This window comes from Pantherophis guttatus, chromosome 9, assembly GCF_059756535.1.
Source record: "Pantherophis guttatus breed Tessera chromosome 9, ASM5975653v1, whole genome shotgun sequence".
NCBI lineage: Eukaryota > Metazoa > Chordata > Lepidosauria > Squamata > Colubridae > Pantherophis > Pantherophis guttatus.
In genome coordinates this window covers 30,019,649-30,046,198 of record NC_142071.1, presented here as the reverse complement: position 1 = coordinate 30,046,198, position 26,550 = coordinate 30,019,649, and the positions used below count along the sequence as shown (strand labels likewise).

The 26,550-nt window shown below is 45.1% G+C and overlaps 1 protein-coding gene and 1 long non-coding RNA gene across 2 annotated transcripts; one reads left to right on the top strand and one right to left on the bottom strand.

Moving 5' to 3' along the window:
- Positions 1 to 464: 464 nt before the first annotated feature.
- On the top strand, positions 465 to 23,628 carry LOC132712661 (uncharacterized). Its single transcript, XR_009623325.2, has 3 exons — positions 465 to 542; positions 17,199 to 17,365; positions 22,967 to 23,628. It is a non-coding gene; the product is annotated as an uncharacterized LOC132712661 (long non-coding RNA).
- On the bottom strand, positions 13,831 to 24,489 carry POU2AF2 (POU class 2 homeobox associating factor 2). The gene is made up of 5 exons (XM_034425121.2): positions 24,480 to 24,489; positions 21,868 to 21,977; positions 16,649 to 16,691; positions 15,384 to 15,667; positions 13,831 to 14,273 (listed from the first exon to the last, which is right to left on the bottom strand). The coding sequence occupies exons 1-5, from the start codon at positions 24,487 to 24,489 to the stop codon at positions 13,869 to 13,871; spliced, it is 852 nt and encodes a 283-aa protein (XP_034281012.2). The 3' UTR covers positions 13,831 to 13,868.
- Positions 24,490 to 26,550: the final 2,061 nt, after the last annotated feature.

Below are 26,550 nucleotides of genomic sequence, written 5' to 3'. Positions count from 1 at the left end.
GGATGAAGGCTATTGCTTAACGCACTGTAAGCCGCCCTGAGTCTCCGGAGAAGGGTGGCATATAAATCAAATTAAAAAAAAAAAAAGTAGACTCACGGGCATTTTTAGCAGTTGTTTTTTTTTAAAGACCAGATTTGCCCTTTTCGGATGTAATTTATCCAGCACCCATTCAATCAAAACGCTTAAACATGGCCTTCTTCGCCATTTATTGGGGTTTAGAATTGGCCCAGCTAGCGCTTAGATAACCTGTGGCTCTGCAACCAATTTCCTGAAACCTTTTGAGATGGGCAATTTATGGTGGGCCCCCTTGGGCTCTGCGGTGGGGAGTGGGATGGGGCTGCAGGTTGCAGAAGCTTGCTGGAAACAGGCTCTCCTAGACCTCGGGGGTCTGGACCACCTGGGTTTCTCCCCCCCCCTCCAAGGCATCCTGGGAAGTGTAGTTTTAGCCTCCTCTGTGCTTTCAGCCCCACGTCCCGCGATTTGACGCCGGAGCGAGGAGGGCCCTCACCGCCTCTGGGTGGTGCAGCAGCGCCCAGGTCTTTGTGAGTGAATTGCACGCTCGTTTTTTGGGGGGGTGGGGGGGGTGAAGGGGGCGAGGAGAGGCGGCCGGCCGGTGGTTCCTCATCTGGGATCGGAGGAGGAGGAGGAGGAGGAGAGGAAGAGGAGGAAGGAAGGCTGGAGGGGGAGAGAAAGGGTGGGCGTTTGGGAGGAGTGGAGGGGGGCTCTCTGCATCCCCCCCCCAGGAATCGGAATATCTGGAGGGGGCACTGAGGACTGGGTTGCAAGCGGAGCGGAGCCCCGGCGGTGCGCAAAACGCGTCGCGGGCGCAGGACTGGCAGCAGCATCGCCCAGAGTCGGTGCCAGGGGTGGGAGGGGCGGAGGATTGGGCCCCGTTCCTGCTGCGCTCCGAGCGGGGCAGCCGGAGGGGGCCACGGTGCCTTCCCGAGTGGGTAGCAGAACGGACGGGCGAGTCCCGGCGCCGTCGGGAAAGCACAAGCCAGCACCAAGGCCGTTGGAGAGCGCCCCGGAGCCGCGCGCGGAGAAGGTGGCGCGCACCTGGATGCCCCTCTCCGGCGGGTCCTGGTCCGGGGGTCGCGAGTGGGACGTCGCCCGGACCCCTGCCTTGCTTTCCCCGGGCAGGGCAAGAGGGAGAGGCGCTGGAGGAGACGTCTGCCAGCGGAGCAAACTTTCCTCCTGCAAACCGTCTCCCCCACCTGCCCATCTCCCCCTCCGCCAGTTGCACCCCCAAACACGCCTCGCACGTCCCCGTTCCCCCCTCGCCTGCCTTCTGCACGCCTCTCCCGGCTCCCCTAAAGCCGCCTCTCAGGGCGCCGACGCCGCAAACCGCGTCCAGGCGGTCGTAAGAACGAGCCAGCTGCGCGCAACCACTTTGCGCGCAAGAGGTCTTGGCCAGGCGGGCAGCGCCGCGGCTGGCCGTCGGAAGCATCGCGCGCCACGGGGGGTGGGGGTGGGGGGAGCCTGGGGAGCCAAGTCGGTTGGCGGGGAAGGGGGGGTCTCCCTTGAGCAGCCTCGCACCCCCCAAAAAAGGAGGGGCGCCTTCCTTCCTTCTCTCTCTCTTTTTATTTTTTGGGCGCCCGACTAACCCGTCTTTCCTTTCCAAAGCCAGAATTTGGGGGGGGGGCGTCAGATGGAAGCGCTCATTCCTTCTTTTTTTTTAATCAAAATTGCAATTCAGTTAGGTTGGGGTTTTGGGGGTACACGCGCGCGCGCACACCCACATATACACGTTTATTAAAAAAAAAATACTTTGCAACCCCGCTTTTTTCTCAGCCCTGAAATGCCAAAAATTCAGTCTCCGGGGGAAAAAAATAATGCACGTTTTAACCAGACGGATTAAGAATTAGCCACATAACTTCACAAACTTTTTTTTTCTTCTTCTATTTTTTTCCCCCTTTCCCCCAAAGAGTGGTTTCAACAACCATCTTTGCAATAGTCACATTCCAGAGCATTCACAGCTGGGAACGGCAGTGTGTTCTCCGGTGCAGCGGCACTGGGTGTGTGTGTGTGAGTGAGAGAGAGTGTGTTTGTGGATTTTATGTATATGAGTTTACACCGGATTTGGTTTAACATGCATGCCCTTAAAATCATTCTACTTCATTGCTCTGCGAATTTGGGAATCTCTCACTCTTGTTTTCCCTTTCTCTCCCTTCTTTTTTTTCCCCTTTAAAAAATAAATAAAAAAAAATCCTTGGAAGGCAAGCTAACCCCCAAAGGCATGGGAGAGATGGACTCTGACCCCACACCCCCCCCAAAAAAACAACACCCGAGATTCAATTTTGACTTACCTGACATTCTTCAGGAACAGAAAATGGAGCAATTGCCTGTCCACCCCCAACGGTGACCAGATCAAGGACACTCAGCTGGGCTCCCTAAAGCAGAAGGAAAACATGCAAGAAAACAGGAATTTTGGGATTAAAAAAGAATTCTAAAGCCTTGGTGCAGCTCTTGACTGGGAGACAAACAATATTAATCTTTTATACCTACGGATATAAGTTTGAATTTTTCTCCCCACAAGCCAAGTATTTAAAACCTCCAGAATCCATTGATTTGACAATCAAGGATTGCGCGATAGTTTCAATTTGAATATTCAAAGGCTTCAGAAAATGGACTCTCTTGGAGGAAAACCTAGCCTAGCCCCATCTAGGACAGGGTCTGGGGGAACAAGATCCACTGGCCCCATCTTCCTGGAACCCCCCCTTGGGGGTCCTGTCCAGCTTTTTAGCTCCCCGGCCCCAAACGAGGCAGGCGCCCCCAAAGAGAACCCACAGTTTCACAGATGCCCAATTCTAGGCCCTCCCTGGCACTTCCGTGCCCCCCGGCACCTGATGACGCTTCCCTGCGAAAGTTTGGGGAGACCTGGGGACTGGGGTGCATGGGGGGGGGGGCTTCCTGATCCATTTGTGAACAAAGAGGGCCTTGATTAGGGAAGTGGAGTGGACAGGAAAATAGCATTGAGTCCTGCGAGCGACAACTGTGGGTGAATGGGGGAACCTTATTCTGCGAGCTTTGGGGGTATTTGATGTACCCCCCAGTTTTTGCCTAACTCCCCCCCTTCTTTTCCCCAACGTGGGTGTGATTTTTAAACTTCTCCTTTGCGACAGCGACTCCGATTTGCATTCTGGGAGCCTCCTGTCTTTAGAAAGTTGGCAATTTCCGCCCGCCCCCCCTGATCTGGCCTTGCAATCACAGGCAAGGCGGCCCTGAGGTTGAGTTCACCTCCAGAGGAAATTTCTAAATTTTGAATCTGGATTCTTTCACGCCTTTTCCTCCCATCCTTCCTTAGAAGGAACCCGGGACAGCTGAGTCAACGAAAAACCCAGCCTGCGCTTGTTAATGATCTACTATGAATATAATTTGGCCATTGTTCCCCCTGATTCCAATTTTTTTTTTTGTTGTTGTTGTTGAAAAATAAGACTTCGACAAATATTCCTGATTGGAGATAAAAACACATAGCTGAATTCATGACGTGATCCCCTTTTCGGCCGGGGGTTTATTCTTCCAGAGCATCTTTTGCATGTGGAAATGCTGTTCTCCTTCTAGTTTTTATTTAAAAAAAAAATAAAACTGCATAATCTGAAAAGGGTTATGTGACACTGGAGAAGTGTGAGAAAGTAATCGGGAAGGATTTTATCAGCAGAGAGGGTGGTTTGGGGGCTCGGCCACCCCTTAAAATTCAGAGACTGTTAGCTAGATATTTGAAACTCTGGGTGGGGAAGGGAGGTGCTAAGACCTCCCTGGGGAATTCTGGGAGTTGAAGTCCTCCAGCCTTAAAATGGCCAAGGTCGGAGACCCCTGACCTAAGGGGTTGATAAATTGCTGGGGATGCTTGCTCAAGGATCTACCCATCCATCCCCAACTGTCCCTCTCTAAAATAAGAACTTTCTAATCTAGAACAATATAGAATGTAAAATCTAAAATGATTTTTAAAACAAGGACTGACTCGTAGTATGGATTCCTGACCTGTAATAATTGGCTGTGAAAGTTTAAAGGAGGCCTGCAAATTTTAACCCTGGAGTTCTGGTAGTGGTATGAGAAAGATTAATCGATCAATCAATCAAATTTATATATTAGCCTAACCCATCAAAGATAACTCCGGAAGACCAGCAAGAATAAGTAAGGGCAATAAATAAAAACCAAAATTGTACAGTAGAAAAAAAAAAACACCTTATTAATAAATATCCTCCAAGCAAAAATGGATGCGCTCTGCATATATGCATATGAGGGATGCGGTGGCTCAGTGGATAAGACGCTGAGCTTGTCAATTGAAAGGTCGGCAGTTCAGCAGTTCGAATCCCTCGTGCAATGTAACGGGGTGAGCTCCCGTGACTTGTCCAGCTTCTGCCAACCTAGCAGTTCAAAAGCATGTAAAAAAGGCAAATAGAAAAATAGGGACCACCTTTGGTGGGAAGGGAAAAGCGTTCCGTGCACCTTTGGCATTGAGTCATGCCGGCCACATGACCACGGAGACGTCTTTGGACAGCACTGGCTCTTCGGCTTTGAAACGGAGATGAGCACTGCCCCCTAGAGTCAGGAACATTCTGCAAATTTGTTTTGCAGAACAAATGTTTCCAGAGGATGAGGTCTATCTTGGTCTTCCCTTTTCCGAAAAAGCAACGGTGGTTAAAAATGGAGGCCTTTATTTTGCCTTTTTAAACAGTATGTTTGGAGCTCTTGGATCTCAAAACGCATGAAGTTATCTAAAAGGGAGATCTGCTGTTTAAACTGCAAAAATAAAACTGCATGTTCTAGAATCTAAATTGATGGATGTCCAAAATAAGAAAATATTCCTTTGTTATTATTTTGTGGCTGGCAGTGGACAATTTTATTCCAAAGAGAAGAGGTCAATTTTTATTTGAAGAGGAAGCAGAGAAGACAAAGACTGTTGGAATTAAATGCTATTTTTCACTTATGGAGAAAGTTAACCTAACCAGTTTAGAACTTCAGCTGGCAAGTGCTATTTTGTTTTGGTTTCCAGTTTCAGAAATGAGGTGGAAACTCTTGGGAGATTATGCAAAAAATTTCTCCTCTTCCCAGATCTATTGGGCTACAGTTTCATCACCCCAAACAATAATGCTAGCTGGGGATAATGGGAATTGTAGTCTAACAAATCTGAGTGGGAAGAGACTGGACATTTATTGTTGCCCTTATAATTTTTGACAGGGCATCCAATCTTGGCAACTTGAAGACCTGTGGACTTCAACTCCCAGAATTCCCCAGCCAACATGGCTTTGTAGACTTCAACTCCCAGAATTCCCCAGCCAGCATGGGGAAAATTCAAAGAAAATTCTTTGGAGACCCCTGGTTTTAGAATCCAAATAGTGTCTTCTAAACTTGAGTCATTCCCAAATTCTAAAAATGGTTGAATGTGAATTGACTTTTTCCAAAACTCAACCAGGGAATCCTAGTTCCAAATTTGGAACTAATCCTCTCTACATTTCAGGAAAAATTCGGCATGAGTATGCATAGGACTGGAGTTCATAGTAATAAACCATGGTCTTTGATCTGCAGCCATCTTCCTTTTCCTTTCTCCTCTTTGCCTCGTTCTCTTTGCTCTTTAACATTGGTTAAAAGTTGACTTAGCGATATATCTGGAGGCGACAAAAGTAGCTGACCGAATAGCTGGTTTCCTGGATAGCAATTCTCAACCTTGGCAACTTTAAGATGGGTGGACTTCAACTCCCAGAATTCCCCAGCCAGCAAAGCTACGGCAGTATTTCTCAACCTTGGTGAACTTTAAAATGGGTGGACTTCAACTCCCAGAATTCCCCCAAACAGCCACTGCCTTAGGCCATTTGTCTCTTTCCTAAGGACTACTGCTAATTTATCTACCACATTCCTCTGCTGTCCAGTCATTGTGGGTTTATCAAAGAAAGCACTTCGGAAATGCAGACCTAACCTGCAGCACCGGAAATTCTGACCGGGGAATTCTGGGAATTGGAGTCCATACATCTGGAAATTCCAACCGTTGAAAAATCAGGCCCTAGAGAAACAGAGACCCTTGCCAAAATCCACCTTGACTATATAGGTACAGCATGATGGAGATCTGTGTCCCCTGGAGCTGAATGGCATAAGCCAAACCAGCTGTGTCTCCTTTACCAGAAGAGTTTGCAAGGAAGCATGGCTGGCTGGGGAATTCTGGGAGTTGAAGTCCACCCATCTTAAAGTTGCCAAGGTTGAGAACTGCTATTTTAACAGAATAAAAGAGTTGGAAAGGACCTTGGAAAGATCTTCTAGATCAGTGGTTCTCAACCTTCGTAATGCCGCAACCCTTTTAATACAGTTCCTCATGTTGTGGTGACCCCCAACCATAAAATTATTCCTAAAACCATTGAAAATATGTGTTTTCCAATGGTCTTAGGTGACCCCCTGTGAAAGGGTCGTTCGACCCCCAAAGGGGTTGCGACCCACAGGTTGAGAACCACTGTTCTAGATCTTCTAGATCTTCTTGAGCTGTCAAGGCTGCTCAAGCAGGAAATCTTATACCATTTCAGGCAAATGGTTGTCCAATCTCTTCTTAAAACCCTCCAGTGATGGAGAAGGAAGGAAGGAAGGAAGGAAGGAAGGAAGGAAGGAAGGAAGGAAGGAAGGAAGGAAGGAAAACAACATAACAGAATCACAGAGTTGGAAGGGATCTTGGAAGTCTTTAGTCCAATTCCCTGCTCAAGCAGGAGATCTTATACCAGATCAGACAAATGGTTGATCTCTTCTTAAAACCCAATGGTTGTCCAATGTCTTCTTAAAAAGCTCCAGTGATGGAGAAAGAAGGAAGGAAGGAAGGAAGGAAGGAAGGAAGGAAGGAAGGAAGGAAGGAAGGAAGGAAGGAAGGATAGCAGAATAACAGAATTGCAGAGTTGAAAGGGACTTTAGAGGTCTTCTAGTCCAACCCCTTGCTCAGGCAGGAAACCCTATTCCATTTCAGACAAATGGCTCTCCAGTCTCTTTTTAAAACCCTCCAGTGATGGAGCCCCCCACAACTTCTGGAGGCCAGTCGTTCTTTAAAGCTGTCAAGGCTGGGAAACCCGTGTTTTAGAAGGATGCCACTCAACGCAAGACTAGGCTCTCTACTGTGCAACCAGCAGAAAGACAGATGCCCCAGCAATGGTCTTTCATCTTCCACCAGAGCTTCCGGCCAAGGACTTGGCTTCGAGCCTGTGTGGCTGTGTGTTTTGTGTGTCCTGCAGGCAGTTGCTGGCAGCAGAAAACCGGGGCAGGGCCCCAAAGAGCAGATTGCAAGCAGAGGAGGACTCTTATCGAGTGGGAGAATCTGTTCTGGACAAGCCCAGGCCACCCCAACTCTACTCCACCTGCCTGCCTTCCTGAATCCACACTTGTCTTGGGGGCAAAGTCCAGGATCGCTGGAATGCATTTTTTTTTTCTTCTCTGCGGTGATTTTCTTGGCCAAACGTGGCTTGACAAAAGGCCTCCAAAGAGATGTCGCAACAGCCTGAAGAGCTGGTGGGGAGGGGTCTGTGTGTGGAGGGTGAGGGAGGGAGGGTGTGCCAATCGTAAACCCAGCTAGGCTGAGGTTGCTTTCCATCCTAGCAAGTTGGAACAGGAGTTTGAGGAGAAGAAAGGAGGCGACGAAGCCCTCCAGGGAAAGGAAGGAATGCTTAAGAGGGCAGGGCGGAGGCTGAAACTTTGGGCCTGGAGTCCAGCTGGATTGGGATGTCCTCCTCCTCCTCCTCCTCCTCCTCCTCCTCCTCCTCCTCCTCCTCCTCCTCCTCCTCCTCCTCCTCCTCCTCCTCCTCCTCCCTCTTTCTGGCTGTCCATGGTTTGATTGATATCCGAAGGACCTGGTAGAGTTTGGATCTGATCATAAAAGGAGATCATAACAACATTGGTGGACTTGGTTGGCGGAAACAAGGCTTAGAAATTAGCCTTTTAGACCTTATCAGCCTTTCTTTCTTCCTTCCTTCCCTTCCTTCCTTCCTCCCTCCCTCCCTCCCTTTCCGCTTTGTCTCTCCTTCCTTCCTTCCTTCCTCTTTGTCTCTCCTTCCTTCCTTCCTTCCTTCCTTCCTTCCTTCCTTCCTTCCTTCCTTCCTCTTTGTCTCCCCTCCCTCCCTCCCTCTTTGTCTCTCCTTCCTTCCTTCCTTCCTTCCTTCCTCTTTGTCTCTCCCTCCTTCCTTCCTTCCTTCCTTCCTCTTTGTCTCTCCTTCCTTCCTTCCTTCCTTCCTTCCTTCCTTCCTTCCTTCCTTCCTTCCTTCCTTCCTCTTTGTCTCTCCTCCCTCCCTCCCTCTTTGTCTCTTCTTCCTCCCTCCCTCCCTCCCTTCCTTCCCTTCTCTTTCTGACTTGGTTGCAATAAAGCCTGCAAAGTCTGGACTACCTCAAGGGTGTGTATTTTACATTTTTTATTGGCTCATGACCAAACATTCTATTTCTACACTTCCGTATATTAATACGTTAAACAAGGGAGTGTTCCAAGCAATATAGTTAAAAAATCAGCCAGTCCACAATAGATTCCCCAGTTCCTTCTTTCATTCTGGAAAACGGGGCATATTTCTGGGGTCTGCAGATTTCTACCAAAGTCACTGGTCTAGAGGGCTTGTTGTGATCCTGGGACAAGTATCTTCTCCGTCCATGGATCCAGCGGGTTCAAAATGCTGCTCAGTTGCACCCACAGCCTAAGATGAGATTGACTAGGTTGACCTGTAGAAACATTTCCACCAGCGCTGCACAACTGCACATTCATTTGCACAATGATTGAAAGTGTGCAAGTGAGCATCTGGGAGAGAAAACAGCTCTTTTCAAAAATGCTCCTCCTCAGAGGACTTCACGAAAGGCTTCCAAAGTCATCCGTGAATACAACCTGGTGTGAAAGTGCTTGGAATTCTACCTGGTGTCCTTGCAGTTCTGAGCACCAGAAATCCTTCATAGGTCTGGTTTGTTTGGCTGGGGTGGGGTGTGTGTCTGTTCATGAGCCTTGGTAGTACAGTGGTCTAAAGCACCCTGTTATTAAGACCAGCTGCCTGCAATTACTGCAGGTTCGAATCTCTCCAAGGCTCAAGGTTGACTCAGCCTTCCATCCTTTCTAAGGTAGGTAAATTGAGGACCCAGTTTGTGGGGGCAATAAGCTGACTTTGTATAAATATACAAAAGGATGAAGGCTATTGCTTAGCGCATTGTAAGCTGCCCTGAGTCTCCGGAGAAGGGCGGCATATAAATCAAATTAAAAAAAAAAAGGCATCATAGAATCTTTGCAGGCCATTCGGGAAGGGGGCATAAAACAGTCTCTACCCCATTCAAGGGGGGGCATCGGGCAATGTCTTCAGAGGAAGCCCCCCTGTGGCTCAATTGGAGACAGTCCCTTGCAAGGAGTCCAGCATCTTTTAGCAAAGACTTCCACCTGCCGGCCAGAGCTGAGAATGCAACGCCCCTCCTGGACGAACAAACTAGCTAAGAAGTTAGGAATATATGATGTTTTAGACCACTCCAAAATCACCTTCGATCCCAGGGCATCCCATACCATTGGTGACATTGAACATCTGGAGAGGTAGTGGAGAAACCAGAGTCTTGTGGACAGTAACTACACAGGGCCTTCTACTCCTTGGGTTCAGCTTGGCTTCCCTGCCAGATGTTCAGATGCCATAACATCTTTCCTAGACAGTAAAGTGTTGATGGGGTCTACTCTATCAGGCCAACATGGGCAAGATAGCAGGGAAACTAGGGTGGCGAAGGAAGGAAGGAAGGAAGGAAGGAAGGAAGGAATGATCCAAAGGAATCTTTTGCCTTCAACTTGGTGGTGGCCCTTAGATCAAACGGTTAATCAAATGATTAACCATTATCTCAAGATTGATTGAAGGGAGGGTTGGTTTCAAGCCAACAGTGGGTTGTAGGAAACCTTCCAGAAGCAATGGACCATAACTGCCAGAAATTTTTGCTTGCATTAGCTGGGAATTGTAAGAGCTAATATCCATCACATTTACAGGGCATCCGGATAAGAGGGGGGGGGGAAGCATTTGAGCAGATTATAGCTTTATGCTAGTTTGATTTTTTTAAAAAAAAAAGTTTTTAGTTAAGGGGAATAGAAGAGGGACACGGTGGCTAAGACGCTGAGCTTGTCGATCAAAAGGTCGGCAGTTCAGCGGTTCGAATCCCTAGTGCCGTGTAATGGGGTGAGCTCCCGTGACTTGTCCCAGCTTCTGCCAACGTGGCAGATCGAAAGCAGGTAAAAAATGCAAGTAGAAAAATAGGGACCACCTTTGGTGGAAAGGGAACAGCGTTCCGTGCGCCTTTGGCATTGAGTCATGCCGGCCACATGACCACGGAGACGTCTTCTTCGGACAGCGCTGGCTCTTCGGCTTTGACACGGAGATGAGCACCGCCCCCTAGAGTCGGGAACGACTAGCACGTATGTGCGACGGGAACTTTAAGGGGAATAGGGGAAGAGTGCTCTCTTTACAGTACCGTGGGGAGAAATTTAATTGGACCACAGAGTCGATTCTTCCCTTCGTGTTCCTAGGCTGGCGTCCTTACAAGAGGATAAGATTCCGGGTTGAACCATTGCGCTAACCATGATTCGATAAGTAACCCCAAACCAAGATACAATGCGCAAAGAAGGAGGATCCAGGGTTCTTTGTGTCTTTCAGAAACAACTTACTGAAGGTGGCTGCCCTTGTTAGGGTGTTTTGACTTTGGCCGGACTAGAATCATAGAATCAGAATAGAATCATTATGAGCCATGGTGGCGCAGTGGTTAGAGTGCAGTACTGCAAGCAACTTCTACTGACTGCCGGCTGCCTGCAATTTGGCAGTTCAAATCCCACCAGGCTCAAGGTTGACTCAGCCTTCCAGCCTTCCGAGGTCGGTAAAATGAGGACCCAGATTGTTGGGGGCCATAGGCTGACTCTGTAAACCGCTTAGAGAGGGCTATGAAGCACTGTGAAGCAGTATATAAATCTAAGTGCTATTGCTATTGCCATAGAATAATAGAGTTGGAAGGGATCTGAGAGGTCCTCTAGTCCAACCCCCTGCTCTAGCAGTATACCATTTCAGACAAATGGTTGTCCAATCCCTTCTTAAAAGCTTCCAGTGTTGAATCACCCACAAATTCTGGAGGCAAGTTGTTCCTCTGATTAATTGTTCTCACTGTCAGGAAATTTCTCCTTAGTTCTAGGTTGCTTCTCTCCTTGATGAGTTTCCATCCGTTGCTTCTTGTCTTGTCATGTGTCAATAAACGGGGTTAAGATTTGGGCTGGGAACCTCAGTAGCATAAATCCAGAATTGCCCGAGAGCCAGACTAGGGATCCATGAATTCACTTTGAGCGCCAAGAGGAAATGGTTCGTGTATTGCCAGCGCTCGGTTCTAGAAGATGGGTGATATTAGTGCATTGCTGAGCGCAAATCGCTTGTGGGATGTTTGTATGCGCAGCTCCATCTTGTGGCCACACCACGCTTTCTGTCGGTACCTGTTTCTCTGCCGATTGTGTTTCGAAGATGTCCTTCATGCCCTAGTTTTGGAAAATGGGTGCTATAGGCTGCCCAAACATCCATGAAAAGATAGCAATGGGATTCTTTATAGGGAGTTTTATAGTGTACAGGTAATTCTCGACTTAGGGACGCGGTGGCTCAGTGGTTGAGATGCTGAGCTTGTCGATCGAAAGGTCGGCAGTTCAGCGGTTCGAATCCCTAGTGCTGTGTAACGGGGTGAGCTCCCGTGACTTGTCCCAGCTTCTGCCAACCTAGCCATTCGAAAACATGTAAAAAACACAAGTAGAAAAATAGGGACCAAATAGGGAAGGGAACAGCGTTCCGTGCGCCTTTGGCGTTGAGTCATGCCGGCCACATGACCATGGAGAAGTCTTCGGACAGCACTGGCTCTTCGGCTTTGAAATGGAGATGAGCACTGCCTCCTAGAGTCAGGAACAACTAGCATGCATGCGCGAGGGATAGGATAGGATAGGATAGGATAGGATAATTTTATTTCTATACCGCCCCTCTCCCGAAGGACTCGGGGCGGTGTACAGCCAGGTAAAAACACAATACAAATATCACAATTTAAATTTAAAAATTATTAAAAGTATTACATTCAAGGCCAATTAGCTAAAAAAAAAAACCAAAAATTTAAGAATTCCGAATTTAAAACTCAATTATGAAGCTAGCCCTGCCTGTCGGAAGAGCAGGGTCTTAAGAGCACAGCGAAAAACTTGGAGGTCAGAGATCTTGCGTATGTCCGGGGGCAGTTCATTCCAAAGGGCAGGTGCCCCCACAGAGAAGAGAAGAGGGGAACCTTTACCTTTAATCCTGGATTTACAACAATTCATTTAGTGTTCAAAGTTACAACAGCACTGAACAAAATGATTTATGACCTTTTTTCAAACTTATGCCTGTTGCAAGCATCCTCAAAATTCAGATGCTTGACAACTGGCTTGTATTTATGACAATGGCAGCGTCCCGGAATCACATGATCACCTTTTACGACCTTCTGTCAATGGGGAAGCTAGATGTAAGCCAGATTTAAAGGAGACTCGCTTGCTTTCTTGATGTAGCTCTATCTTTAAGGATCACTTTAGAGATGCTAAATTCAAAATTCTCTTCTTTGGTCGAATTAAAAAAAATGTGCTCAAAGAAATCCCCTTCCCTTTTTTTTTTAAAATTTGATTTATATGCCGCCCTTCTCCAGTGATTCAGGGCGGCTTGCAATGCGTTAAGCAATAGCCTTCATACTTTTGTATATTTTATACAAAGTCAGCTTATTGCCCCCACAAACTGGGTCCTCATTTCACCTACCTTAGAAAGGATGGAAGGCTGAGTCAACCTTGAGCCTGGTGAGATTCGAACCTGCAGTAATTGCAGGCAGCTGTGTTAATAACAGGGTGCATTAAACCACTGTACTATCAAGGCTCTTGATTTGTTCTGTTCTGTACTTGTTGGAGAAGAAGAAGTTTGTTCTGATCATATAGAGCAGGACTCTCCAAACCTGGCAACTTTAAGACTTGTGGACTTCAACTCCCAGAATTCCCCAGACAGCACAGCGCAATGCAGCTCAGCATAGCATAACATAGCATAGCATAGCATAACATAGCAAGCCAGGGAATTCTGGGAGTTGAAGTCCAGAAGTCTTAAAGCTGCCAAGTTTGGAGACCCTGATACAAAGAATGGCAGATGATATAGAGAATCATATCACGATTCAGGAGCCTGATCATATCAGATCAGGAGCCTGGTTTAGCTCAACAGACAGAAGCACTGTAATTTAACACCAGCTGTCTGCAATTAAAGTAAGATCGAATCTCGCCAGGCTCAAGGTTGACTCAGCTTTCCATCCTTTCTAAGGTAGGTAAATTGAGGACCCAGTTTGTGGGGGCAATAAGCTGACTTTGTATAAATATACAAAAGGATGAAGGCTATTGCTTAACGCACTGTAAACCGCCCTGAATCCCCGGGAAGGGCGGCATATAAATCAAAATAAGAAAAAAATAAAAAATCAGAGAATGGCATGTCTGTGAACTATATTTACAAACTACAGTAGGTAAGTTTCTCAACGTGCTTCAGCAAACCCCAGAGTACCTAAGCAGGACACACAAACCTAACTTTTTGGCTGTTCGCCCTGTGCTGCCTATGCTAACTGGGCTCAGCTCCTCCCTGAGGACTCCCACTTCATCCATTGGCATCTTCTGCAAGCTAAGAACAAGCTTTCTATGAGCCAGGGTTGCCCATACACAACTCAACCTTCCCATGACTGACTTTTGATTGTTAGTGTTGGGATGATAGGGATATGATTGCGAAGGAAGTCTCAGCTACGTGGGATCTGGCTTTGAACCAGCGTAGTGGTCAACCACCTTCCAACTTCAACATCTGTGGTAGTGGCTTAAACAAAACCTAAACGAAGTCTTGTCTGGCTCTTCTTTTTGCTCAGTAAGTCCTTCGTTCCTCATAGGACCCCCAGAGAGGACTTGAGTCTTCCTTGGGCCAGAAAGAATTGCTATCTTGGAGAGCGGCTGTATCTGAAGACTCCTCTGAAGATCCTGGAAGCATCTTGAGCCCAGGGGGGTCATTGGCTGCGGCGGCCATGAAAGAGGAGAAGGGCGAGTTGGAAGAGGCAGAGAAAACAGCTGGGTAGTGGACATCTTCGAGAGGGTGGAAGGAATAAGACTGGATTCCAGAGAGGGATACATTCCAGTTGGGGTTTCTGCAGTGAGAAGCTGTCCCGGGCTCGTGAGCTGAAAGGCAGCTGGAGACTGGAGCTACTTGGAGAGGTTCTGGACATGCTTCCAGCTGACCAAGGTTGTCCGGCACAGATTGTTCCCAGGTGTCTCTCTGCAGGAGGAAAAAAGAGAGGTGCATTTAATGATTCCAAAAGTGTTGAAGGAGAATAATTTTCCCTGCAGAATTATCAGCAGAGGCCACAGAGGGAAAAGTAAAGTCCTTAGATAAGGACTTAGATAAGAAAAACCAAAAGTACCCATATAGACTGGGTGAAACCAGGCTTAATAGCAGTAATTCTGAGAAGGATCTTGGAGTCTTAGTGGACAACCAGTTAAATATGAGCCAGCAGCCAAAAAAAAAAAAGCCAATGCAATCCTAAATTGCATTAACAGAGGGATGCAATCAAGATCAAGTGAAGTACTAATACCACTCTATAAAGCCTTAGTAAGACCACACCTAGAGTACTGCATCCAGTTTTGGTCACCACACTATAAAAAAGATGTGGAGACTCTAGAAAGAGTGCAGAGAAGAGCCTTGGTGGTGCAGCAGACTAAAGTGCAATTAAGTAGCACCAGCTGCCTGCAATTACCGCGAGTTCAAATCTCACCAGGCTCAAGGTTGACTCAGCCTTCCATCCTTCCGAGGTAGGTAAAATGAGGACCTTCATGGGGAGCTTCAGCTCAGCCACACAGAGAGAGGCCCACGGACTGAGCTGAGAAGATGATTAGACTGGTTGGTTCATTAAATTCAAAGGAACAGGAAAGCACGGTGTGATTTAGTACAATTTGAGAATCCAGTCGAAATGTCATTTAGTGGCGCTGTACAAAATTCAGCTCAACCCAAGAACTTCAGGGCATTCTGTCATGTGACTATTGGATCTCCAGAAGCATCTCTGGGATCAGCTTGGAGAAACAAAAATGACATATACCCCTAAGGAAGATGTGGGGAATTGTTTTAGGGTCCAACTACAGCTGTTCTCCCAGGGTTCATAGGAGTTGTCCATCTGCCCCAACCCTCCCCGTTGATGGTCAAAGATAATGAGTATTGTAGAGTGTCAATTTTTGGAGAACCATTAGGTTCTCAACTCCGCCATGGATTTAAAAAAAAAAATTGAGCTCCAGTGTAGGTAGGAACAGAAAGATGGACTACTACAAGGTGGACTCAAAAAAACAAAAATTAACCGAGGTCCTTCTCCGTTTAACCCCATTGTCCTCTACTTACACTGAAATAATGAGCTGAATCGCTTGGAAAGGATGATGTTGAGTTGCCAAGCACAGCAGAGGTTCCAGAGGGGATGGATCCAGCCCGTTGGTCCAGATACTGATCGATTAAGTGGGCATCCAGAGACAAAGAATATCCCTGAGTAGCTGGGGATTCATAAGCCAATGACTTGGGTAGCAAAGAGGAACCGTAGACTTCGCTGGAAATATCTTTGCTGTTGTGTAAGTCCATATCTGTCGCCAAGGATCTTCGAACGCCATAATAACCAGATGCTGTGGGAGAACCTTTGGGCCGGGGAGAAATGGATGGTCAGGGTGTGGTAGAAGTGGGAAGGGAAAACAGGAATATATATGTAGAAAGTTAGCACCCATCCCTCTCCTGGAAGAATGAAACATTCTAGGAAATATTAAAAAGGCAGAATATTTCCCCTAAAAGAGAAATAAAAATCTCAAAGGAAACAGAAACTCAGCCTCAGCTCCCTGCCCCCAGCAGATATTTTGGTGCCAGCCTATCTACAAGACAAAAGACCCTCACCCTCAGGACATAATAGGATTAGCCCTCTACCCATCTAGCAGCAGAGTTTACCACATGGCAACTGGGGATCTCTCTCTCTCTCTCTCTCTCTCTCTCTCTTCTCTCTCTCCCCCTTTCTCTCTCTCTCTCTCTCTATCTCATCTCTCTCTCCCCCTTTCTCTCTCTCTCTCTCTCTCTCTCATCTCTCTCTCCCCCTTTCTCTCTCTCTCTCTCTTTCTCTCTCTCTCTCTCTCTCTCATCTCTCTCCCCCTTTCTCTCTCTCTCTCTCTCATCTCTCTCTCCCCATTTCCCTCCCTCCCTCCCTCCCTCTCTCTCTCTCACCATTAAACCATCTTCCCAATCAGCCTCCATGTTTCCAATGTCTTTCTCCCTACTTGGAACTGAACCCAGATGGACATTTCTTCCAACATATAGAAACTATGAGAATGCCATAACTTTGGAGCTGTCACCAAATTAAAGAAGCTTTTGGTGACTGGTCAAGGACATCTACTCAATTAATTTATGAATGTGATATGTAGAATATTCTCGGGGCAATAAGGTTTTGAATGATGGGTGCATGTTTTCGTAAGAGGAATAATTCCAGCGAGGCATGTTTCAGCTCGCGTGTGAAAACGAAGAGGGAATTTCTTCCTTAAAGTGAGTTGGATCAGGAGTTCCACGTTAACAGAAGATTTTTTTTTTTAATAGGCAGAATTGGGATAGAGATGTAGTTATAAAAGTAAAATACTTACTGGGCAGAGGAACAAAAGATGGCTGAGAGCTCACAACGCTTCCCTGAAAGGAAAACACAACAGCTTGAAAAGGAATTTGGGCTAAGTGTGCCCAGCAGCTAAGCCACAAAAAGTGCTTTGCAAGCCAGAATAGCTGGAGCCACGTGACACGTTAAGCCACCCATGAACAAAGGACATTGTAGCTTAGCGTGCTACCTGAACTTGGGTGTCATAAAGCGCCATCTTAGATCAAACAAACCCAAAAGTGCGGAATCCTTTCCAAGTATAGACCGAACTTGAGGTTTCTGATTTGCAAATTCACGCTTCAAGCCGGAGCAGTGGCCAGGAGCATCTCTGGGGGAGACCAGGTCAAAGATGGCAGCCTCCCACATACACAGTTGAGCCCTACTTGGTTTCACGTCCATTGCAACTCCTCGTTTTTATTTTGGGCGATGCTGCTGCGGGAGGGAAATTTGGCCAAGGGGATGCCAATAGGTTACTCACAGTACTTTCAGATTCAGCCCATAAAATATTAATACTCATGCTTTATACTTTTTCACGTGAAACACAGGAAACTGGCTGAGGAATAATCCTATTAGCAGCGTGATGCAAGTAATTGAACTGAATGGAAATGAAATCCTGTTTATTGGGCTTTTTCGGCTCCGCCCACTGGTGTGTCCTAGCCAAACCTGCCTTGGGAATCCCAGAGCTCAGAATATCACGGGAAAAAAAATCGAGGTATGTTACATCAAGGCAGTGGTGAAATCCAATTTTTTTTACTACCGGTTCTGTGGGCGTGACTTGGTGGGCATGGTGTGGCTTGGTGGGCGTGGCTTGGTGGGCATGGCAGAGGAAGGATACTGTAAAATCTCCATTCCCAGCCCGCTCCAGGGGAAGGTTACTGCAAAATCCCCATTTCCTCACGATCGGCTCGGACTCGGGAATCAGAATTTTTACTACCGGTTCTCCGAACTACTTGAAATTTCCGCTACCGGTTCTCCAGAACCTGCTGAAACCCACCTCTGATCCAGATCCAATGTTCAACCCTCTTTATATTCCAAGAGAAAGAAGCTAAGCCAAGCTAGCTTTTGGCCTAGATCTTCAGAAAGAATGATAAAAAAAAGATGCCACCGATCTCCTTTCAGAACTAATTCAAGGACATTCTTTATTTTAGTTTTCCAGTTCATCAATTAAATACAACCCAATCGCCCTGAATAGCAAATGCTACAATTAGTTTCCAGCCAGGCAACGCAAAATGCGACCTTCTTCAGTTTGCATACTGTAAACAGGAGTTTCCTGCCCTAGCAAGCAACCAAATTTAGAGGTCTGGATTTGAATTAAAATTTGCCAGTGTCAAGATTACCTTTTGGTGACCAACACCCAGCTCCCACCTGGACACCAGGTAGTCCATGGAAATTAGCTCATGAGAGCTCATGGCTGTTACCAGCGAGAGGTTAGAAACAGAAAACAAACCTACAGATCCGAGGGTGGGGAACGGGTGGAGAACTTCAGATGCTGCCACCATCACCACCTTGGTGGAACTGGGACAGATGGATTGGAAGCCATTTGTGCAAGGTTTGTTTCTTTAGGAGAGTTTCTCCACCTCAGGAACTTTAAGATGGGTGGATTTCAATTCCCAGAATTCCCCCAGCCAGCATGCTAGGAGAATCTTTTCTTAAAAACCTTCAATGATGAAGCACCTACAACTTCTGGTGGCAAGCTGTTCCACTGTGAATTGTCCTCACTGTTAGGAAGTTTCTCCTTAATTCCAGGTTGCTTCTCTCCTTGATTAGTTTCCATCCATTGTTTCTTGTCCTGCCTTCAGGTGTTTTGGAAAATAAGTTGACCCCCGTCTTCTTTGTGGAAGCCCCTCAAATATTGGAAGGCTGCTATCATGTCCCCCCCCCCAGTCCTTCTTTTCTCTAGACTAGCCAAACCCAAATCCTGCAACCATTCTTCATATGTTTTTGTCTCCAGGCTCTTAATCGTCCTAGTTGCTCTTCTTTGCATTTTTTCCCCAAAGTCTCAACCTCAGCAATTTTGAGATCCACGGACTACAACTCCTAGATCCCAGCCAGCACGCTGAGAATCCTGGACGCTGAAGTCCACATATCTAAAAGTTGCTGAGGTTGATAAACACTAATGTAGGAAATCAACAACCAGGATTCTCTGCGTGCTGGCTGGGATTTAGGAACTGAAGTCCATGCATCTCAAAATTGTTGAGGTTAAGATTTTCTTCTGGTGGACCAAGCTTTCTTTTTGGAGTTGGATAGCATGAGAACATCTGTGAAATGATCCTAGGTTGCATGTCTTCATTTTAGTCTTGGACTCTTAACTTGGTTTACTTGCCTGATCTGTTGCTTTATCTTCATTATACTTACATTCCTCTAACTCAGTCTTTTTTCAAACGTGGCAACTTTAAGACTGGTGGATTTCAACACCCAGACAACCATGTCATCCTTATTATGTAGTAATAATAAAGAATGTGGAGATTAACATAAACTCTTGCAAAACCAAGCAACCAGCAGTGTGGTTTCTTTAACTGGTCATTTCCCCATGCCAGGGGTCAGCAACCTGTGGCTCTGGAGCCGCATGTGGCTCTTTCACCCCTCTGCTGCGGCTCCCTGTCACTCAAAATATGTGTGACACCCGCCAGCACGCGATTTATTGAGCTTTTCAAATCCTGGTAAGGCCAACCATGGATAAATCGAAGAAAAGTTTCAGAAGGAAACAGAACGTTTGATTCAACTACCTATGCTAATTTTGTGGTTGCTCAAGAAAAAGTCAGGCACAGGAAGGGTTTTGTGGCTCCTGGTGTTTTCTTTTCTGTAGGAAATGGGTCCAAATGGCTCTTGGAGTGTTTAAGGTTGCCCCAGGCAAGCACAAATGGATTTGCAAGATCTAATCTGAATCGGTCACTGGGACAAGAGGTTTTGTCTTCCGAGCTTTCGGACTTGTGTTGGAGCCCATCTTCAGAGAACTTCTCTCTATCTAGCAGAGCAGTTCTCTGAAGATGGCCTCAAGCATGAGTCCAAAAGCTGGAAGACAAAACTTCTGGTCCTGGTGATTGACCAAGATTGGATCTTGACACATTATCCTGGGGCACATATATTCGCTTTTATTCGTGATCAATGGACTTCACCATGTTCATTGATCATCAGAAAGATCTTCCTGCTGAGTATCCTACTAGAGAAAATGGGTAAAGAAAATGTCTATTTGATTATTGATATAATCACTGTAGCGAGGATAGTATTTGCGCAAAGATGGAAAGTAGAGAAAATCCCGTTGGAAGGGAAAGGAATTAAAAAAAATTTAGACTGTGCAGAAATGAATAGATTAACCATGATGATTAAAGAGAGAGAGAAGATATGAAATATTTTAAGATATGGGGGAAATTGTATGATTGGATAGAAAAGAGAAATAGATAAGGATTTCGATAACGAAATAGGAGAATATTATATTAAATGTATTGTATTGGGGGGGGGGGAATATTGTAATAGAGAAATGGAAATTATAAGGGAAGAAATGAAGATAGGAGGAGTAATCAAAAAGAAGAAGAGGTTATTGAAGAAACACCGAGATGACATACGGAAGGATTGATGTATTATGTGTTTGTGTAAAAAAAATAATAATTAAAAATTATAAAAAAGAAAGAAAGATCTCACAGAATTCTGCCATCTGGTATGTATGGAAATCAAACTTAGGGATGGCAAATGGCAGGATTATTTGGAAGATAAAAAGGCCAGCATTTGACAAGCCCAAATAGTGTTGCATTTGCTAACAAATAACAGGTACACACCCTAATAATTTCCAATCCAGCCCTGAACGCACCTGTTGCAAGGGGAATTTTGCTTTGCTAAAATGGAGGGTGTGTTCTTCTCCAAAGATAAGTTCAGAGGGACGAGCCATTTCCTTCCTCCTCATCTCAACTGTGTTCGTGCACCTGCTGTTTGCTCACCGTTTATTGTGTCTCTTGTCCAACAACTCTATTGATGCCTGCCCGGATAGAGGACCCAACTTGGACGGAAGGCTCTCTGTGCAAATAAGGAAGCAGCTCCCATATTTTGGGGTTGGGGGTGGGGACGTCCGACCAACCAGAGTGAAAAGGGATCCCAAAGATGGCACATCAATGATCATCCCCGGGTAGTCCTCAAATTGCAACAGGTTGTTTAGTGGCTGGTCAGAGTTCCGATGGGCCTACCTGAGAGCTATGCACAACCTAGAATCGAAGCTCCGATGGACACCTCCCGTGGCAACCTGGCTGCATTGATGGATGTTTGCAGCATCCTGCAGTCACATGGCAATGTTTTACGACGGTAAAACCGGATGTCTGGTTTTCAGCAAAACTGCACCACAAACCATTGATTCATTTAATGACCATCATGTTTAACGACTGCCATATTGAATATTGTAAAATCAGGTCTTGTAATATATTATAAAGTCTAGTGAAGAGAAGGACCAGAGGAGACATGATAGCAGGGTTCCAATATTTGAAGGGCTGCCACAGAGAGGAGGGGGTCAAGCTATTTTCCAGACAAGGCCAGACAAGGAATAATGGATGGAAACTGATCAACTGATCAACCGACCATTGGGGCATCTGACCATGATGGGGAGGCTCCATTATGGTTGAAAGTCAAGGACAGCCTCTATAATGTTGCATATTGTTCAGCCAACATAGTCCCTACTGAATGCATTATTATTGCCACTGGTCCATGTGAACTCTTGCAACACGATCTTTTCCCCCTCAAAAGTTGGCCTAGATATTAAATGTAAAATACATACGGCAGATATTGAGTCTTCCTGCCTAAGCAACCTCTATTTTTAGCCATGGTTAAAGGTTGCTGAGGGACGCGGTGGATCAGTGGCTAAGACGCTGAGCTTGTCGATCGAAAGGTCGGCAGTTCAGCGGTTCGAATCCCTAACGGTGAGCTCCCATTACTTGTCCCAGCTTCTGCCAACCTAGCAGCTCAAAAGCACATAAAAATGCAAGTAGAAAAATAGGGACCACTTTTGGTGGGAAGGTAACATCGTTCCGTGTGCCTTTGGCGTTGAGTCATGCCGGCCACATGACCATGGAGACGTCTTTGGACAGCACTGTCTCTTTGGCTTTGAAATGGAGATGAGCACCGCCCCCTAGAGTCAGGAACAACTAGCACATATGTACGAGGGGAACCTTTACCTTAAAGGTTGCTGCGTCAGAACCAGGTTTTGGAGAAGGAAGGTAAGAGACAGTGACTTACATTTCGCCGTAAGCTGTTTGTTTGCCTGGAGCGCTTTTCAGCCAGCAAATCCTTCACCGTGTGTTTGACACGCACGCCTTGATAAACACGCTTGCCGTAGTCTGCGGGGACTAAAGAAGACAAGATACGTGAGAAGGAAAGGAAGGAATCTCATAAGGGATGCTGGATAAAGATCCAACACCAGAGGTGTCCAACCTTGGCAACTCGAAGACCTGTGGACATCCTCCTGCTGGCTGGGTAATTCTGGGAACTGATTTCCACAAGTCTTCAAATTGCCATCCTTGAATCTACATGATTCAAGGATGGATCCTCTGCTCCAGGAGCTAACTCAACCTTGTATGTTGGTTGTGAGAATAAGGCTATATGCTTTGTTCTTTCATTCATGAATCGGAGGTGCCATGAAATCCAGGGTCAACAGGCCAAGCTTGGATGGATGTTTTGTGTTCCAAAGGGATTGATTGATTGATTGATCGATCGATTGAGATATACCATTCAGAGGCCATAGAAACCTTCCAATCCCCATCTTGAAATAACTAGGGTTATAAATACAGTGGAGGGACTGATGTTCAACCAAGGTTAAGCCATCCTATCATTGATTTGCTCTTGGTTTAGTAAATGAAAGCTAGCTAACAGGAAGCAACTATGACATAGTCTAATGTGCAGATTCAATTTTTGTTTAACGTGAATCAAAAATCTCTTCATTCAACCAGGGTGGAGAGCATTTTGCTAATATTTCAAGAGTTTGGGTATTGGCTAAATTTAACCAGGCTGGATTTTTTTCCTCCTGGCTCCTGGGACAATGTAAGTCAATCATGTACTTGTTAAATTAATCCGGTTTCACCCATTAACTTTGCTTGTTGGAAGCCGGCTAGGAAGTTCAGATGGGGATCCCATGATCCTGGGATCCTGCAGCCATCATGAATACATGCCAATTGCCAAGTGTCCAAATTTTGATCATGTGACTGCAACTGTGATGGTCCTAAACTGATTAGAGATCTTCGAACAGTCACTAAATGAAGGGTTGTAAGTTGAGGGCTACTTATATTTTTCCAAATATCATTCCAAAGTGGAAACAATATTTTTTTTTCCCCACTCACAGGAGTGCTTCCTGAATCATTGGCAACCATGCTTTCACCAGATGCTTCTCTCTATATTTTGCTGCTGTGGCGGGACCATTCTAATCTCATTCAACTTGAAATAATGAAGCAGCTTCTTTTATTCTGCCTTTGGAACCGTTCACAATCATCATCTTCATTTAATGACCCCATAATCCCTTGTGGGGTGGAATCTGGGCAACTGAATGGAGCTAGCAGAGTGTTTTAATGGCCGGATGCCTTTCCTGTCACCAATGCAGAGTTTTGTTCAGCAGATATATTCTCATCCTGCCCAGAGAGAGAAATATCTGCCTCTATCTAGGATCAAACTCACAGCCTCCTGAGTGTGAGGCGAGAGCTTTTGGAACTGGGCACAATGCACATTAAAAAAGCAAAACAAAACAAAAGAGTTGGAACCTTGACTTCTGGATTTATACCCTGAAGACACCCCCAGGCTCACAGAATCTACCCTGCGGAAGTGAGAAACTGCCTAAGGAGAACTTTCAACCAGATGTTATTTGAGAATCCATTTAATCCTTTAGGAAACAATGCAACCACAAAACCAGAGCATCATCCAAGCTCAAAGAAAGTGTCCTATGGGGAAAATTCTTTGATCTTTTGTGCATATTGACATACTGTTCCAAACACAGATCTTTTTGTACACGAATGTTTTGTGCTTTTGTTCTCTATCTAGCTATTTATTGATCTAGTATATGGCATTCATTTAGCATTTTGTTCTGCATGGAAAATAGGGACAGATTAGTTCTGCAAATTGGGAGTGGTAATCCATGGAAAGCTTTTTCAAGGTCTGCTATAATGGAAAGGCTAGCCATTGACTGTTTAGATCTCTTCTATCCCGATTTTGGCTACAAGTCATCTAAAAAGGCAGCAGAACCCCCCCTCCCCCTCCTTAAATAAAAAGTTTGCAGGAATCAATTATGATCAGAAATAACTATGCACCCAGTCAATACAGAGAATAAAAGAAAATCCAAGCAATCAATTTCCTGCTTTGTCTGGAGCTTAAGTCAGAGAGCATAGCTGGTTAAAGATTCTGTTTTAGGATAAAACTGCTCCTTGTTTTTGTTTAAATAAAACTAGTTGGAAATCTCTGTCTTTTCTTTAGTCCGGAAGGAAAAGAGTTATTCTTTTCTCCATTTCTCCCTTTAGTCAGCTAAGATGCACTCATCCAAATACAATAATTACAGTATTTTAAGAAACTTCACCCCCACAAATTGTCTGAACCGTTTCAATTGGCAGGATTTGAAATCAACTTTTCCTGTGTTTTTGGTTCAGTGGAATTAACCTTCTGATACTGATAGTTAATTTCCTGACCTGGAGGGTCTATTTCTGATGCATACTTTTGAGGGAGTCAATGTACAGGCAGTTCTTGACTTAACATTCTCAATTGGGGGAAGAATTTCCATTGCTAAGCAAGGCCTGATTTTACAAACCTCTATGCCACTATGCCACTGCTAAGAAAATTAATACACACGTCAGGTGGATCAAGTCAATACTTACCAGTTTCCATGCTCAAGAGGGATTATTTCTCTCTCTGGAAATTTAGCAGAATATTTGAGGAAATCAGCCGTCATGAACTTGGATGCTGCCACAGAAGACTCTGTTTCTCACTCCCGCTCCCTTTGAGCTGAACAGAAATGGCTTTTTCCACAATTTTAGAAGACATCTCAGAAATGAGTTCTGTAGGATTTGTATAAATGCAAATCCTTTGATGCCTGTTTAGATGCAATTTGCATAGTCAGCGAGGAGCAGGGTGAAAAGGCGCATTCACTGAGCCAAAATGCATAATTTTAGGAGCGAGAGGACAAGAGAGGATGGATGGATGGATGGATGGATGGATGGATGGATGGATGGATGGATAGATGTTCGTTTTTACAAATAAACTCTTGCTACAGGAAAATGTTACATCAAGAATGTTTAAGATTGTGAGGAGTCCTACAATTACTTGCTATTTTTAATCATTAGAATGGATATTGAGTATTTGCAATTGTCAAAAAAACTGCTTTGTAGCTAAATAAATGTTCTATGTCGAATAGAATAGAATAGAATAGAATAGAAGAATAGAATAGAATAGAATAGAATAGAATAGAATAGAATAGAATAGAATAGAATAGAATAGAATAGAATAGAAATCTTTATTGAGAAAAGAACATTGACAGGACAGGACAGGACAGAATAGAATAGAATAACAGAGTTGGAAGGGACCTTGGAGGTCTTCTAGTCCAACCTCCTGCCCAGGCAGGAAACCCTACACCACTTCAGACAAATGGTTATCCAACATCTTCTTAAAAATTTCCAGTGTTGGAGGATTCACAACTTCTGCAGGCAAGTTGTTCCGCTTATTAATTGTTCTAACTGTCAGGAAATTTCTTCTTAGTTCTAAGTTGCTTCTCTCCTTGATTAGTTTCCACCCATTGCTTCTTGTCCTGCCCTCAGGTGCTTTGGAGAATAGCTTGACTCCCTCTTCTTTGTGGCAACCCCTGAGATATTGGAACACTGCTATCATGTCTCCCCTAGTCCTTCTTTTCATTAAACTAGACATACCCAGTTCCTGTAAGCGTTCTTCATATGTTTTAGCCTCCAGTCCCCTAATCCTCTTGGTTGCTCTTCTCTGCACTCTTTCTAGAGTCTCATCATCTTTTTTACATCTTGGTCTGGATAGCTTACAATGTAATCCAAACTCCTGTGGATACTACCCAAAGAAAGTTTTTTCTCCATTTCCCATTATCTTTAGTTAGAAAGCTGTTCCTTAACTTTATTTCAATCTATTTTATAATCATAACAACTCTTAGTAAACTGTAAATAACAAAAGGAAAAAAAAAATCCCTCAACCATATATTTATAGCAAGAGAATTTATAGCAACCCTAATTGTGATGCAAAGTAATATTTTCAAACAAATACACTTAAAGACATTAACATAAGACACATACTTTACAAACTTTTTTTTTTAAAAAATTGAAATTCCTCCTGGAAGGAATTAAAGATACAGATAGATTACAGTAAAGACAAACTTAAAATGAAATTTTATCTGCACTCAGAGCTGATTCTGGATGCACCTTTCCATTTTAGCATCATTTTGGAAATCAAATACAAAATCTTTAAAGATTTTGGAAAAGGTTTTATTTTGTTTGGATATTTCATAACACTATCAATCGTTATGAAAAATATTGGCTGGATCTCACTTTGGTCCGTCTTTAGAGTAGACTAATTGATATCAGCCATGGTGGTGCAGTGATTAGAACGCAGTGTTGCAAGCTAACTCACTGTTTACTGCCAGTTCAATTCTGACTGGCTCAAGGTTGACTCAGCCTTCCATCCTTCTGAGCTCGGTAAAATGAGGACCCAGATTGTTGGGGGCAAGAGGCTGACTCTGTAATACAGCTTAGAGAGGGCTTCTGTGAAGCCGTATATAAGTCTAAGTGCTATTGTTATTTCCATGCTCTAATGGAGAAATGGAGTTGGCAGGAGTTGGGGTGTTTTATGAGATGATACAAAGATTGGGTTATTCATACAAATCTGAGTGTCATTTATTCACTTTTTCTGACAGAACAATCCAGAATAGCTAGGTAT